We start from the raw sequence: 16345 nt of genomic DNA on the forward strand, positions 1-16345 counted from the left end.
TTGGGTATCATAGTCAACATGGAACCCTTACCTCCATCTTTCTATTATACTATGCAACATAAGATCGACTTTCGATATTTTGATCGTTCGATCATTATTTTGTAAATTCGATATTTTGATCGTTCGATGAAACGTGTTCGATATTTTGATTTTCGATCATTTGTAATTCGATATGGTGTAGGTAACCCGTGTCAAATACCCTATTCGCATTTTTAGATAGACTAGAAAAATGAGTGAAGAGTTGTTCAGAGTGCCGCTTAGCAGAAAATACAGTTGCGGCGTACGCAAATTTAATCATTATTAGCGATGATGAATAGTGCTTTTTTAATTAATAGTTTTTGTCGCCTGCCCTTTGTTTGACGTTTTGTAGGTGTTACTAAATAAAAAGATGAATTTCAATTTGCATAGTTTTATTTCAAAAGTCCTGTATTCATCATCTTGTGTGCTAGAAATATAAATTCGGTGAGAGACTATTATAATAACAAAAGTTAAATGATTACAAAGTAAAAAAGAAATATTATTTTATCTTTTACTTTCACGTTACGTTTTCAGACAGAACATAAGACTAATACTACAATAAATTATTTAATGAGCACCGTAAATCGTAGTACCAATTAATTGAAAATGCATACTGTGACAGTCATTTTTACACCAAAAATTTATTGGCGGTGCTGTTTACCCATTTTAATAGATTTATTTACTGTTAAATTTTAATAATCTAATGCAATTCAATAGCGTACATTTCGCGACAACCCACGAGTGCGCCGCGGTGGAAATGTATCTTAGATCGTTTCATCCACGAAGACGCGTCCCTCCATTCTTCCGTTAATGTTCGAGTGTTATCGGTACACGCTAAATCATTCATGAGCACACTACAATAATGACGCTCGGATCAAACTCCCCGCACCCCGCGCTTCACTCGACCAAAAATTGGTGGGGCACGTCTTCGTGGATGTATACAAAATTAAGTCACCGTGGGCGAGGGCCCTTAACTGTAAAACACCACGCTATTTCAGTTTGTAGCTGCATAATCGCGTGCGGCAGTTCTTTTAACAAATCAGCAAAACAAAAATATGTACATTGATATTGCATCTAATTATCAAAAGACTAACAATTAAATACTAATTACAAAAATGAATGAATACAACCAGGGAGTTAGAGATTCAAAATTAATTTTAAACAGGTTTTTGGCTAGCTTTATCTATTTTCTTATCATAGATTTTACAGAATATGCCCTGTACATACAATGTATACACTTAATTTTTTATAGTTTTTTTTATAATTAAGAACATTTTATGAAGTATTTTTCAAGAATATTTACCACTATTAAGGAAGGTTAATGCTGTTAAAATCATTAACTGCAGTTTATATTTATATTATGCATAATAAATAATCATAAATTTATTATTCATTTACTTTACGTATCCAAAAACATTATGTGTAAAATTACTTTGTACTGAACTAAAACTTATGAAAATTATAATAACTTAAATGTAACTAGAAAATATGGTATTTTATGAAGAACATTGACTTGTATGTATTTTATTTGATTTTCTGCCTACAAAATTATAATGTTTCTCCATTTTACCATTTATATTATATGTAACTTAAAACTAATAATGTAGATTTAATATAAATTAACATAATTATAATTTATAATGCATTTATTATAATAAAAAAAACTTAAAATACAATATATTTTGTACATACACATTATGCTCACTGTATAGAGAAAAAAACTCAATATCTATTCAGACTCACTGGCAAGGTTCCATCCGGCTCGATTGCAAAGTATAAAAAAACGTATTTACAATTAATTGTAGCCTCAAACTATTTAGAAGTATTTGATCTCATGCGGGTAGAAGCTTTTTAAACATTGTTATGTAATCAGGATATTATACATGATACCACAAAAACTATAAAGTTATTTATGTAGGTAGTTACAGGGTCTAAGTTTGAGCGATAAAGGGAGATAGGGTCTAAAATTGCACTCAATCTTCAGTCGGTGTCCTATCCCTCACGCCCATAACTTTGTATCAAAAGGAATCTAGATATAATTATCTAATAAAACAAAATCATATCGTCTCCTCTTCGGTGAACAGTATGATTGCTGTCACTATACTACTCCATTTCTATTGAAAGAATTTAAATTAAAGCTATTATATTCCTTTAATTAAGTCGAATGTGTCAATTAATAATATTATAATTAAATGCCAAGCTAATACTGTCATTATTACGTACTACGATACAATCATTTCATCACAATCTCAAATTATTGATTTCATCAAATACCGATCACATTCATTTCAATAAAACAGTCAAAATTCAAGGCATATTATCAGTCTGTCCAATAATGTCGAATCACACGTAGCACTATTAATATCATACGCAACCGTATTCATACCATATCGCCGACTCCTTCGAGGTGTCAGCTTTTTCACTGCGGCTGGTGTTCCTTCTGTCATGTCTGAGCTCCTCTCTTTCTTGTAAACCATCGTCTATCGTCGAGCGTTGCACTTCAGAAGTCGATCGATGCAGATCACTCGTCGACCGGTCGGTCATGCTCTGACAAGCACCGTCACCAATAACCGTCGAAATTCTGTTATACACTAAATAAGTTGGGTTTTCTTTTATAGGGGTGCTCTGAGGTTTGGAGTTAAGCGTGATGTCTGGATTGTCGTCGGCCACGTACACCGTGCGGCGGCTGCCGGCAGTTCCGAACACAGGCGAAGGTGTGGATGCTGAAAACGAAATTTTTTTTTTAATTCATGTTTACTAAGATTCTGACACTTACATAATTTTACTGTAAGTCAGAAAAATTACCTGCAGGTGGCAACCCTGAGTCGTTTTCTAAGCCCTGGTAACTGTTTCTGTGAGAGGACGGAACCGCTTTATGCGCTCTTCTTCTCAAAGAAGCCCGAATCAGAGCGTCGTCCCCGCCGCCGCTGTGCATGGATGTAGTCGAGAGCCTTCTCGCAAAGTTTCCTTCGCCAGTCAATCTGGCCGATTCCAAACTAGGGATAGACCCAGTCATATCTGTGTTGTCAGATTTCTTTAGCAGTTTGTCGTCAAATCTTCTGCTAAAACTGGAATCGGAACTGTGGCGCGGCGATTCCACGCTAGGAACTGATGAACCTGGGTCCTGATCCGAGATTTTGGATATCTTTTCGACGTCTTGCCCTGGGTCCGATTCTCCTGATTCAGAACCGGCTAGAGTCAACTGTGATTTCGAACGACCTGCGTCTTCTATTCTTTTATTATTCCTCGCCGTTTTATTTATTAAATCGGTTCCCGCTTTTCTTACTTTTTTGACAAACGAAGCCCCAAAGCCACGCCTCTTTGTGGTGCAGTTGTCAAGTTTTTTATAATGTTCCATGATTTTCTCCTCAAGCTTTTCCTTTTGGCGACATAATGCGTTTACTTTATCAGCAAACATTTTCTCTTCTTCGTGATAATGCTGCTTATCTTTCAAAGAATGTGCCAGTAATTCATGATACTGAGTAAGCAGTTGAGAGACGTGGTCCATCAATGAGCGCCTGTCAGCATCCAAACTTTTGTTCATATGAACAAGCATCTCACAGTGCTGGTTTGTCTTATTTATTTCTAATTCCATACTAGTTATTATTTCTAGTTTTGTATTAATTTCACCAGACATCTCAGTGTTTCTCAATTTTAATTGTGTTACTTCACTTCTTAGATTTCTATATTCTTCTTGCATGTTACGATATTCGTTTTTGAGTCGATCACTAGCTGTGAATAGATTTCTAAAGTCATCTTTTAGTTTTGAATGTTCAGCTCTTAAATTGGTTAGATTTCTTGATTCTATTTTAAGATTCTCTCGTTCTAATTCAAATTCTGATATCTTTTTTTCATGACTTTCTAGCTTTTCTTTCAATTCTCGATTTTCTAACTTCAAATCCCTTACAGTTATTTTAACTGGTTCTCTTTCACTCAACAACAATTCATACTCAGTATTGAGTTGTTCATGGAGTGTCTGTAAAGCCACTTGATCTCGCAACAGATTATCTTGTTTATCTTTTAAAACTTCTAGCTGTTTAATGATTTCTTCCTTTTCAGCTGCTAATTGGCTGTTGGCCAGCTGTAAAGTCATTTGTTGTGATATCAAGGAACCGTTTTGTGAGTTGAGAGTGGCGACATTCACTTGCAATTTGGCGTTTTCGGACTGACAACTTTCCAATGACGCCTGAAGTGCACTCACGTCAGCAGTTAATTGTTCTATTTGTGGATTGACTATATTTTCATCGATGTCATTAACTTCTATGTCTGCCTGTTTACAACTGCACGGCACTAAGGCCATCAAGTTTGCTTTCGCTGCTATTTCTGATATTAAATTTTCATGATCAGTATTTGTGATAATTTTTTCAAGCAAATCTTCCACATTAACATCTTTGGACATTATTTCTGAACTATGAATACCAAGCTTCTCTAAGCAATTTCTTAGCTTGTCGAAATTGACTTTCTCCTTAATCAAATCCTTTTGTAAAGTTTGAATTGTTTCTGAATCCATTTTCTTTTGAGACTTGAGTTCTTGCGTTTTCTGTTCCAAGTCTTGTAATCGACTAATTGTGTTTTGATTAATTTCGAGTTCCTTAACCAACCTTTCTAGTTCCTTTTTCTTTAACTCTATTTCAGTTGTTAATTTATCAATTGATACATCTTTTTCTTCAACAGCTTCTTTTAACTTATTAACTTCCCTTTGAAGGTTATGTGTTTCTTTTTCACTATAGGACAATTTAGTTTTAAGCTCCTCAGTTTGTATAATTAGTCCAGTAACTTTATCAGCTTCTGGTTTGAGAATGTTTAATTCTTTAGTTCTGGAATCTAAAGTTTTCTCTAAATCGTCAGCTCTCCTTTGAATTGAATCACATAACATTTGGATTCTTTGTTTGTCTTTGGTAAGAGATTCCAAGTGCTTTTCAAAATCTTGTAATTTGTTTTTCTCTGAATCTCTGTCGATGGATTGACGATCGATAAATGCTTTCTGACTATCCAAAGAATCTTGAAGTTTTCTGTTTTCTTCTAATGCGTTTTTAAACACTTCTTCTAATTCTGAGTTCTGTTGCATAACTCGGTTACAGTTTTCTTGTAGTTGTTCACACTTCAATGTTAGCTTTTTCTTCTCTTTCTCCAGTTCTAGTAATTTTTCTCCACTTTCAAGTAATGATTGTTCTCGAAGGCTGTCAATGGTAGAGAGCAGTCTCTTGTTTTCTAACTCCAATTTTAACGCCCTTGCTTGAGCGTTACTCGTCAACTGTTCGGACAAACTGTTCTCGCCTGATTCTAATGTGCTTTCGCACTCATTGTCCGTGTCTAAGTTACTGTTGTTGCTTTCGCTTAGGACTGATTTCGTTATGTATTGCAAGTGGTTGTTTTCTTCTATGAGTTCTTGAATCTTCTGTTGGTCAGCATCTCTTTCCTTGAAACATTAAATCAATTTTAAGTATTTGGGAGTCAATTAAAATCTACAGAAAACCCTAGGACAAATAGCTTAAACTTACCAAAGCAATGTCGTTGGCTTCTCTTTTTAACTTGATCATGGCAGCCTCTAAAGTCAGGCACTGCTCAGCTCGTTTCCGGGCTCTTTGTAGCTGCTCCTCTAACGCATCTCGTGTCTCCATGAGAGCCTTGTTATCTTCTCGGAGCTCCGAAACGCGAGTCTTGTAGTACTCTGCATCGGCCAATCGGTCTCTGTACCTTTGAATTTCTTGTTCTAACCTGTAATTACGATATACACAGGTATGTAAGAATAACAGAATAATGAGTGTGTAATATAACTTTAAAAAAAAAACCGACTTCAAATGCGTGAACACAAATAATACCTATTCAACAAAAAAATAATCATTCAAATTGGTTCATAATCGGCGGAGATATTGCGTATAAAAAAGTTCATCCCCAATTTTCCACCCTTGGGGGTGAAATATTTTCTTCAAATTCGCATGAAACCACCCTTTTAATAATACCTATTCAACAAAAAAATAATCGTTCAAATTGGTTTATAATCGGCGGAGATATTGCGTATAAAAAAGTTCATCCCCAATTTTCCACCCTTGGGGGTTGTTTTTTTTATTATTAAATTTAAATGGGACCACCCTATACGCCGAAAAAAGATTTGTTCAAATCGGTTCATAATTGGCGGAGTTATCGCGTAACAAACATAGAAAAAAAAAACATACGGGTCGAATTGAGAACCTCCTCCTTTTTTTGAAGTCAATTGAAAATAAAATTATGCTACGAACCTGTCACATCTTTCCGCCTTCTCCCGTAATGCGTCGACCTCATCTCTATAGGCTGCCGCCTTTCTTGCTTCGTTAAACCATTCCTGGCTGTCAGAACGTAACTTGCCAAGTACTAGTTTGGTATGTTCTAATTCTTCACGACATTCGGATAGTTGTTCAGATTTTTCTTCTCTGTAAATTCCCAATTCCAGATTATGTATCATCATTATTTTAAACGTTACAAATCCGATAAGAATAAAATAAAATTTTGGCTATTATCAACATTGAAACAACAGAAGGCAACTTACAACTCTTGTCTCTGTTTTCGCAAACGCGCTTTCCAGTCGGCCAGTTCAACAGCAAGATGTTGACTTTCGCTGATGTTCTGGTTGACATTTTGAGTCGACCTATTTTTTCCATTTTTATTTTCGTTGTCATTCTCGCACAGGTCTTCTTGAAGGGCTAGCGAAGTCCAGTTCTGGAGATAATGATCGCGTTCTTTGGCAAGCCGCCGCATATGGTTGAACATAGTCGGAGATTGGAAAAGATCTATCGCGTCTGGCGTTAAAACCACTGTTTGCATGTCAGTCACCTGGATGATGATTAACATTTGTTAGTTGATAGGTACAATTTGTGTAGTTTCTAGTGTTTTTGGATTAAATTTTTCACTGATTTATTCTAAAAACACTTAGGAAGAAGCCACATGGTGTGGTGCGGTCGCGGTGCGGCGCCGGAGCTATATCGCTGCGCGGCGTCCTGCATATAAAAATTAATGATATGCCAAACGGTGCGTTCCGGTGCCGCACCGCAGGCACACCGCAACACGGTGCGGTGCAGACGCGGCGCGACGCCGGAGCGATGTCGCTGCGTCCTGCATATAAAAATCAATCATACACCAGATGGTTCGTTCCGGCGCCGCACCGCAGGAACACCGTACTTCGATTGAGCGAGACGTACCAACGCGCCGCACCGCACCGTGTGACTTCTCGCTCATATTAATTTAAAACAGAAACAAGATACATTTATAGGTCCCATACACTACGGCACCATTATAATGATGGAACCATGAGCCTATGACCTAAAAATTTTTTACTATACACACCATAGTCAAGAAAGGGTATCTTACATTGTTTTCTAATTTCAAGATGTTGTAAAAATCACTGTGTATAATTTTTTTAAGCCAACAGATACTCGAAAATTGAAATAAACCTTGGGTTCAGATTCAAGCCTGTTCAGTATAATGATTTTTTGGCAGTGCTGACAAATCTTACGACACTTATTTATCACCAAGGTGTTATATTGCAAGGCCAAGCAATAATCAAATACAGTGTGTTGATTGTTTTCACAACCTGATTACCAATATTTGAGCAAAGCACACTAAGTCAATAAAGTATGTGACCCCTATCCCTATTAATTAACATTAAGGTATGTGACCCTGTCTACTAATGCAAACAAGTAATATCACAAACACCTACATACCCAACTCATTCAAAGTACTTTTAGCTAATATCAAAAAGAAAAGATACCTATATTAAAAAATACAAACCTGCTTGATGCACTCCACTATATTGTGCTGCAACTCCACATCTAGTTCTTTGATGCGAGTGATGAACAGTTCCTTGTTGGGGCATTGTACAGCAGCTCCAAGCAATAAAAGAATTAGCAACTTCATATTTTCCAGCCCTTCTCTAGTCTCTGGAGATTTTCCAAGGCAAATGCATTCTGGGACTACCAACAGTGTCATTCCCAACTCTTCTTCATACAGAGCCTTGACATTTTTGACTATTGCATCAAAGTTTTTGACCCTCCCAAGAATAAGAGCTTGTTCCTCCAATCCAGCAAGTTTAGTGATGTGAAATGAAGGCTCCGGGTCAATTTGAAGATACACTTGTTGGAGTATATCTCCATTAAAGAGGGATGCATATTCAGTGATAAGATCAGGATTTGGTAAACATGATTTTACCTAAAAAATTAGAAAATTATCAGTTAAAAATTTTGATTGAAGTATGAATAGACATGAGAAAATAACTGCATATTGATTTATTGTAAATCATAATTTTAGAGATGTGTTTTTATTAGGTACATTTCTTGTAATTTAATGAGACTCATTCACAATGCAAGTTATGTATGGGAAATTCTTGTTGAGAAAAGACATTTTCTTGTGCCAGATAGTTATTGCACATAATTTCACCAAGCATAGAAAACATACATGTATTGTAACAGAGTATTAAGAATTTAGTTGACAATTACTAATAAACTACTAATTTGTGAAGTTTAAGTACTCATGATATGAATGTTATTAGTTGTATCACAGGTTATATTAAAGGTATCATACAAAGTTCATTCAAAATTAATCAATTTAGCTAAATTCTCATAGTTCGTGAATCGATTGGCGATATGATAGGAAAGAAATTGCGAAACAAAGTGGTCAATACGTCCACAAACGTAATGCTACTAAGAAGCGACCAAAAAGAAATATCGCATTCATTCACACGGAACGGCTCTGTAATTTTGTCTCACGCTTCATTCTAGTTTATATGAGTAGATATCTAATAAAAACAGATACACGGATGGCTGATCACTCACCCACGAAACTAGGGGCCCGCTCAAGAAGTCTTCAATTTCAGTCCCAGACGCTGCCATTCTTACAAAATATTATGATGTAAGGAATAGGTTTTTTTGATCCTGGCTGGAGTGCATGGCAATAATATCTAAAATTCCAGTAATTACTAAGAACTGAGAAAGCAAGAACATCTGCAAAATAAAAAAACAGCCGCTGTCTCACAAATCACAATGACAAAAGACAATGCTAGTGATGCGATACGTTAGTCTTTGTCACGAAAACGATTAATTGAAAGTGCTATCTAAAAATTATTTCACCATCGATTATACAATTTAATATAATGTAACAAACCGACCAAGTGCAACTAGGACTCGCACATCGAGAACGTTCCGTAAAATCTTGTAAATTAATGTGACATTCAAGTTTTAGATCTATAGGAAACTCTTTGAATTTTGATTTTCGTAAGGGTTGCGGTTTTTAAATGGCCGTATCTTTTTATTTTCACGTTAACTTTTGAATTTGATTTTTTAGTTTCATATTCATACTCATTTATTCACTTCACATTTTCAATTGCAGTTTCAATAGACTGTGGATCTGTGAACATGATTTTAATTTCAACTTGACATCTCTATGACGTGTCGAGTGTTCTCGGGATAAAAGTTCTGAACACAGACAGAAAAAAAGTGAACTAAATCTAAAGGTTCCGTTTTTATTATTTTTTGAGATAATGTGAAAGGGCAGTAATTGTGTTTATTATTTACGTGTATCAATGAAGATATTATTTTCAAAAAAATTTACTATCCGTGTCACTTTTGATTTAATTTCTGGTAAATGTATCGGAATAAAATGTTAGTTGTTTATCAACAATTTGTGTCATTTTCTGTCCATTTTTATTTTAGTACGTATACGATATTAACACTTTCTTTAGATACGTCTGTCATTCACAATTAAATCAAGCATGAGCATGATAAGTAAGTTCCTTAATTTTTGATTGGTCATTTTTTTATTTCAATTAATTTAACATCGACATCTAATAAAAATCTGTATTCAATTGTATAATTCGTATTGGAACTCACTAGTAAATTGATAGATCCGCTTGGCTGGCCACAGATTATAAAGTTTGTTCCTCGCTATATTCCGAAACTTATTTAAGTCGTTTTTCTCATACCTGTAATATGGCATTTATTTTTAATAACAATACGAAATAAATAGTGAGATAATGCCACTATTTGTTCCAAACAGACTACGAGCGAAATAAAACAGGTGATTTTTATTTATTGTTCTCTGATAAATGAATTATTTCTATTTTGGAACCTTCGGAAGTTCGGAACACATTTATTACACCAATGACAGTTTTTCTGATGTCTATCTGCCATGTCAGCAATTCAGCATTGTCACCAAAGAGCATAAAAGAGTAAGAGACGGCACTCCATAGATATTTTTTGAGCTCACGCACACATATGCATTTTAGAGAACGACCCGCAAATCTTTACCAACCGCACAAACTACAGGCGGAGCTACCAACATAATGCCTTATTTTCTGACAGTATTAGTGACGTTCGTAATAACTTATCGATTATCGATACTTTGCTAGGGTTGTAATTGCATATCGATATCTAGTATAGGAACCTTCAATATTTTAATGATTACTATTTTTATTTTATACTATGTGTAAGTAAAACGAAGTTTTGTAACGTAAATTATTTATTTCGAAATAAAATAGGTATATTACAATAAGTATTGAACATGACATAGCAGTTGTAGGCATGAGGAATTATTGAAAATTATAACAAAGTACAGAAATGATAATTTTGTAAACTTTTATTTTCACAACTTTTTCTAAGAAAAAATAGGATTTTTATTTATTTCTTATCAGCTGATCGAACCTCAGCCTCAAGATTACTTTTCAATGCTTTGTTGCTGTGCTTTTTTACTTTTGTCAGCAAAATTGTTTTCACTTTTTATGAAGCTGTCATTAATGATTTTACAACTTTTTCTTAGAAAAAGGTAACTTAATATTTTAAACATCTTATCATAAATTTCTTTATTATGTTGTTGACATTTAAACCAACTAAAATTACAATTTGTACTCAACATTAAGAAAATGAATTTTCCAACATTTTCCATATATATCTGGTCGGCAATATGGTCATGATAAAATTGTTTAGCTTCATTTACGGTGGTACATAATTGAATTGTTGGATAAACGAGACTTTTTTTATCATGCCACCATTCGCGAAGAGATATATATGCATACAAATCATTGTCAACAGGAGTTTTCACGCTCAAACACTCTTCACAAATTAAACAAGAACTGTTCTGTAATAGTTTGGCAGCTAAATACCCGCTTACATATACTACTGGTTGGTTTTCAAGGCTACACAAATTTTCAATGGGCTGTTCTAAGTTTTCAGGGTCCGGGATAGACAACACAGGATAAAATTCAGTGTCTGTGGAATCTTGAACATTAATTTTTATTTCTGTTGTTTTTAAATTAGTTTTTAAAATGTCTTTATATTCCAGCATATGTTTATTGTTGTCTGCTTCACAATTAGCACTTCTGCTATGAGGCACTTTCAGCCCAGTAACCATGCTTGTTTTAAGCGCTGCAGTAAAGTGCGTGATAGTGGGATTTCTATTGGTTACACTGTGTTGCCTAATGATTCCAAATAAGTTTTCCAGAGAGTCTTGGTTAAACTGTCTAAGGTTCATATATTTAAACCCTTCATTCTTTAACTTTTCCCAAATATCGTTTAAGGATTTGATAGATATTTGATATCCCTTTACGCATTTAACATTTTTTAGTATCGTGTTTTCTGCTGTTATAAATTTTATGGTTTTTAACTTATCAGTATAAAAGGTCCAAGACTCAATGTGATTACTTGATGTGGAAACATTTTCCCGGATCCCTTTCTTTACGTCATTTAAAGATGATGGACCATTTGTACAATCAAATAGTTTATCTAACTGTTCAATCACAAATGCTGTATCATTGCAATCAGAAACTTCTTTCCATGCCATCATTTTTAAAATAGCTGCCACGGTATTACTCAGAGCATGCGCAGCATACTTCACCCTCATCTTAGTTTTGAATGTTGGATTTACAATGGTACTATTCAGTTTTTTAAAATTTAAAAAAATTCTGTTGTGTTCTTCTGCAACTACCAAATGCCTCCATTGTGCAATTTTTCCATCGAAAGACATATTTCCACTTTTAAAGAAATTGTTTCGTAATGATTTGAACAAGTGAGGGATGTCATAGATTATAAAAATTTTGTCATTATTTACAGAGAAAAAGTTGCTATCTATGCCTTGTCCACAGTTTCTTTTTAACATGTTAAGAGCTCCTATATTTGTAGATCCCTGATCACAAACTGTTGTTAGAACCATAAATCCGATTTCTTTTAATTTTTTGATGATGTCCAATATAATTTTTGCCAGTTTTGCTGTTGATATTGTGCCTTCCACAAAATAGTGCGCAATATATTGTTTGTATTTATGTTTAGCACCCTGTATCATAAACACTAACGCATGGTCTGCAATTTTCTTTTCTCGTCCCATGTTCTCGCCCTCTCCATAATCCACGTAGCCATCCACTTTATCAGCAATTTCGTTATAAATTATCCGTTTCTTTAACGCCATCTCGTCAAATATTAACGAGCAATATTTATTTTCCTTTGGCATACTTAATGCTTTTGCCTCTAACATATCAATTATATTTTTATTTATACCAGGCTCCATTGGTATATTTTTTAAAATCCTTTGGAGCGTTTTAGTGCTTGGTAGCGTAAACAGCTTTTGCATATAGCGGTATGCTTTAGGGGACCGTTTAAATATAGCCAAAGCATATATTTTGTTGGCTAAAGTCCACCTTTTTCCTTGTGACTTTTTTTTGTTATTCTGCACTACATCCTTTACTAACGATGTCAGCACTTCCGAATCTAACTTGTCTAAATTCACTCTTGACTTCGCTATATTCCTTATTGTTTTTTTTGCATTTTGTAACTGTCGCCAAAGCCTCTTCTCTTTAATTGTAAATGTTGATGAAGTGTCTGTAATAAAAACATTTCCATTAGTAAAAAAAACAACATTAAAGCAAATTGAATTGAATATTGGTTAATTAATCAGCAATTTTACTTAGTTTTTTAAATTAGGTATGTTTTATCTTACCTTTCATTTCAATGTTTTTCTTAGGTCTTTTATAACTGTGGACTAATATTTCTGCCTGTGCATCTTGATGGCAAATGTTTTTATCATCTGAAATATTATAAATATGCAAATAAGTTTAAAATTTATTTTGTTGTTTTATGAAACATATTATTTCCAAATCAATCAATCATTATCAAGTTTTTATAAAATGCAAAGACAGGATAATGATAGCTCTTCTCATAAAATATGAAGCGTGGGCCCACCTTCAATAACAATGACATAATATTAAATTAAAGGCATTTAGAGGTTTTAATGTTCTGCATTCTGGATGCGGTCTGCGGGTATGTCAAGACAATCTGTAAGTGGTCGTGATAAGGCAATCAGTCACGTGTGCTTTGCGTTCTTTGTTCGTATCCACACGGTCAAATCGCATTAATATAAAATGTACAGAAACCTAGAATGTTGTACATATAATTAAGTTCATTTTGACCTGACTGCAGACTGCAGAACGCATCCAGGGTGGCATTCTTTAGTTTGAGGGAAGGCATATTTTAGAAGGTAAATAATTAGTTTGTACACTTACCATGAGTAATGGGTTTATAGGTCATATGTTCTGGTGCATTGGAAGTAGAAGGAAGAGGTTCAAAAGTTGTTTTCGCAGAAATACCAGAATCTGGTATATCCACAGCTCCCAAACATGTTGAATTTAGTTGTTTGGTTGTAGTTGTAAGGGGAACTGAAAGCAGATAATGAAATGTGAATTGGGTAATAAAATGTCATGTTCTTACCCAACTTTAGGGTACAATCAGTCTAGTACATGTCTTGCTCACATTAAAAATTACTAGCTTATATAGCCTGACCAGGAACATAAAAACCCTCGCCATGTTGCGGAAAACTAATGGTACTAATTTCTTTTAATGGCAACAATAACTGAAAACTTCATTGACATGTCACCTTGCATGTCAGTCTATTGTTGTCAAAGTGTAAACAAACTTTATTTTAAATGTGTGCAATTGATTTTGTGAATTAAATTGCTAAAATATTTTTATAGTCGTGAAAGAAAAGTGGTTTACAATGTGTTAATGTATTTGTCGAAGAGAAATACTAAGGGTTCGGACAATATTTTCATTGAATAATGTTTCCGACAAAGGTTGTCAAATTGACTGACATGTTTATCGTATAGTACAGTCCACTATGAAAATTAGCTGAAGTCTGTTTCAACTACCTATTTTAAAGTTTTTTGTCACTTTCTAAGTTTTGAATTTTATGGAATTGGGAAAGAAGTACCGAGTTTGAAGCGTTCATGAGCAGACATTGCAGTTGAATATTCAAGTTCTGAATTTGATTATTGATGAATAATAAAATAAATCCTACTAGCTCGATTGATGGTTTCATTTAATTTATTTAAACCAGGTTACCTTTAATCATATTTTTTCGTTAATTTATGAAAATATCAAATTAGCCCGTAATCCTGAATCCTGATACATAAATTTAGCCTATTAATTTAACACATGTACGACTGTAGGTACTCAGTGTTGCACTATCAAATGCAATTGACGCGCCTCTATGCCAGGGTTTTTATGTTCCTGGTCAGGCTATAAATATTATTAAACTAGCTGACCTGGCTAATTAATGTAGATTGCCTAAAATTTTTCAAATTGGTCTGGTACTTTTTTTGAAGAATTTGTATTACACAAATTACTAAAGTCCCTCTAACTCAACACACATTCTAAGCTAAATTGTGTTACGAGTGGGTTTACTACAATATTCAAGCTGTGGGGTTCTAACCCGCACTTTAGGCTATCTTGGCTTCGAGTTACGGAGCCGATCAAATACAAACAAACAATTAAATATTTCCTTTTTATATTATTAGTATAATTTTAGATAAACATACCTCGTTCAACTGGATTTGACTTCTTTGGAATGCAATATGAATGATCATAAAGAACTGTAACAAAGTATAGATATAATTAATAATTGAAATTATATATTATTTATTGATAAGCATACAACACATGTTTGTGGTTACAAAGAAAGAACCTTGTTAAATTGCATTCGGTTGGTTTGTTTTGGAAACCAAAGAAAATTAATTAAGACATCTAAATAATTCAGAAAAATTGATAGATAGTAAATTAAATTTTAAAAAAATAATTGAAGTCATCATCATACCTTTCTTGAGGTTTTCTTTATTGGAGTCTTTTACATGAAGAGGAAACTCTGTCAAAACTTCATCTGGCAAGATGGGATTGCTCAATTCCAGTGTTGGAATAGCTGAGTTCTTCAGCCGAGTTCCTTTGGCATTGAAGGATTCAGGAGTGAAGTGCCCACCACAAACAAACTTCAGTTGGTGTAACTTTTCAATAGGTACATATGCTAAGTCTTCTATGCCAGCATTTTTAACCCACATTCGACAACTGAAATAAGAAATACCTATTAGAAAAGAAAAAGAATAACAAACTGAAATTTATTCATCAACTAATTTCTTTTAGTATTGTTATGCAATTCATTTACAGAGTACGAAACAAAATACTGAAATTAAAAATTGGTTATGGTTATTTACTGTATGATTAAAAATATTAATCCCAGCCTTTAAGTTTACACAATCAGTAAAATTATCTTGTAATAAATGAGTGTTATTAGAAACTTACCGGTCAGAATCCAGAGGAAACCTACTCAAAAGTAAGGGTGATCCACCACGACTTCGCCTCTTATTACAAATAACGCACTTCTTGTTGTTTCTACTCTCCATTATCAGTAGAAGCCTAAAATGAAATAGGTATTAATTAAACAAAAGCCTATAATTTCTCTCCAACCAGTGTCAATGCCCTGGTTCATGCATTTACCAGTTTTGAAAGTAAATTTACATTTTCATCACATAGGGTTGTTTTTAATGAAAAATAGATTTGTAATAGATCTAATATTTCAAGTAAGTAGATAACATACCCATTAAACAGAAAAGTAAATAAGAGTTTAAACTTCTGTAGAAGTTGAAACACAGCTTATTTAAAAGAGTCTCTATCTCACAAAAAACATAACACTGAACAGCAAACTTTATCACGCCCGATACGGAGGAACTTAATCAACTCAACGTAAACGACAGAAAGTTTATTTACAGTAATATTGCACCAAATCTGAGAAAATAACTTCACACGAATCAATTCGCCGGTTTAAAACTCAAACTCAATTGACAGACATTTTTTTTCATTTGTCAAACTAACAATACTACCAACATAAGGACACTAACAATTATTTTTAGTATGGTGGTATTGATCCGCGGGTTCCCCTGCTATAGTGAAATCAATCCAAAATGCACTTTATTACTTAAGGGATAAGGTTGTATATCAATTGCTACATATAGAGACTAGTTTTTGTATGAGAAGTGTCTACCCACTGATTG

The 16345-nt window shown here is 34.0% G+C and overlaps 1 protein-coding gene and 2 long non-coding RNA genes across 3 annotated transcripts; all 3 read right to left on the reverse strand.

The window, feature by feature from the left end:
• Nucleotides 1-393: 393 nt before the first annotated feature.
• On the reverse strand, nt 394-9049 carry LOC135076171 (protein Daple). The gene is made up of 7 exons (XM_063970637.1): nt 8823-9049; nt 7783-8199; nt 6545-6828; nt 6258-6428; nt 5520-5736; nt 2824-5437; nt 394-2741 (listed from the first exon to the last, which is right to left on the reverse strand). The coding sequence occupies exons 1-7, from the start codon at nt 8877-8879 to the stop codon at nt 2383-2385; spliced, it is 4119 nt and encodes a 1372-aa protein (XP_063826707.1). The 5' UTR covers nt 8880-9049; the 3' UTR covers nt 394-2382.
• A 1351-nt stretch (nt 9050-10400) lies between these two features.
• Nucleotides 10401-13747, reverse strand: LOC135076175 (uncharacterized). Its single transcript, XR_010258201.1, has 3 exons — nt 13532-13747; nt 12970-13056; nt 10401-12851 (listed from the first exon to the last, which is right to left on the reverse strand). It is a non-coding gene; the product is annotated as an uncharacterized LOC135076175 (long non-coding RNA).
• A 931-nt stretch (nt 13748-14678) lies between these two features.
• LOC135076174 (uncharacterized) lies at nt 14679-16046 on the reverse strand. The gene is made up of 3 exons (XR_010258200.1): nt 15597-16046; nt 15118-15362; nt 14679-14896 (listed from the first exon to the last, which is right to left on the reverse strand). It is a non-coding gene; the product is annotated as an uncharacterized LOC135076174 (long non-coding RNA).
• Nucleotides 16047-16345: the final 299 nt, after the last annotated feature.

This window comes from Ostrinia nubilalis, chromosome 11 (genome assembly GCF_963855985.1).
Source record: "Ostrinia nubilalis chromosome 11, ilOstNubi1.1, whole genome shotgun sequence".
Classification (NCBI taxonomy): domain Eukaryota; kingdom Metazoa; phylum Arthropoda; class Insecta; order Lepidoptera; family Crambidae; genus Ostrinia; species Ostrinia nubilalis.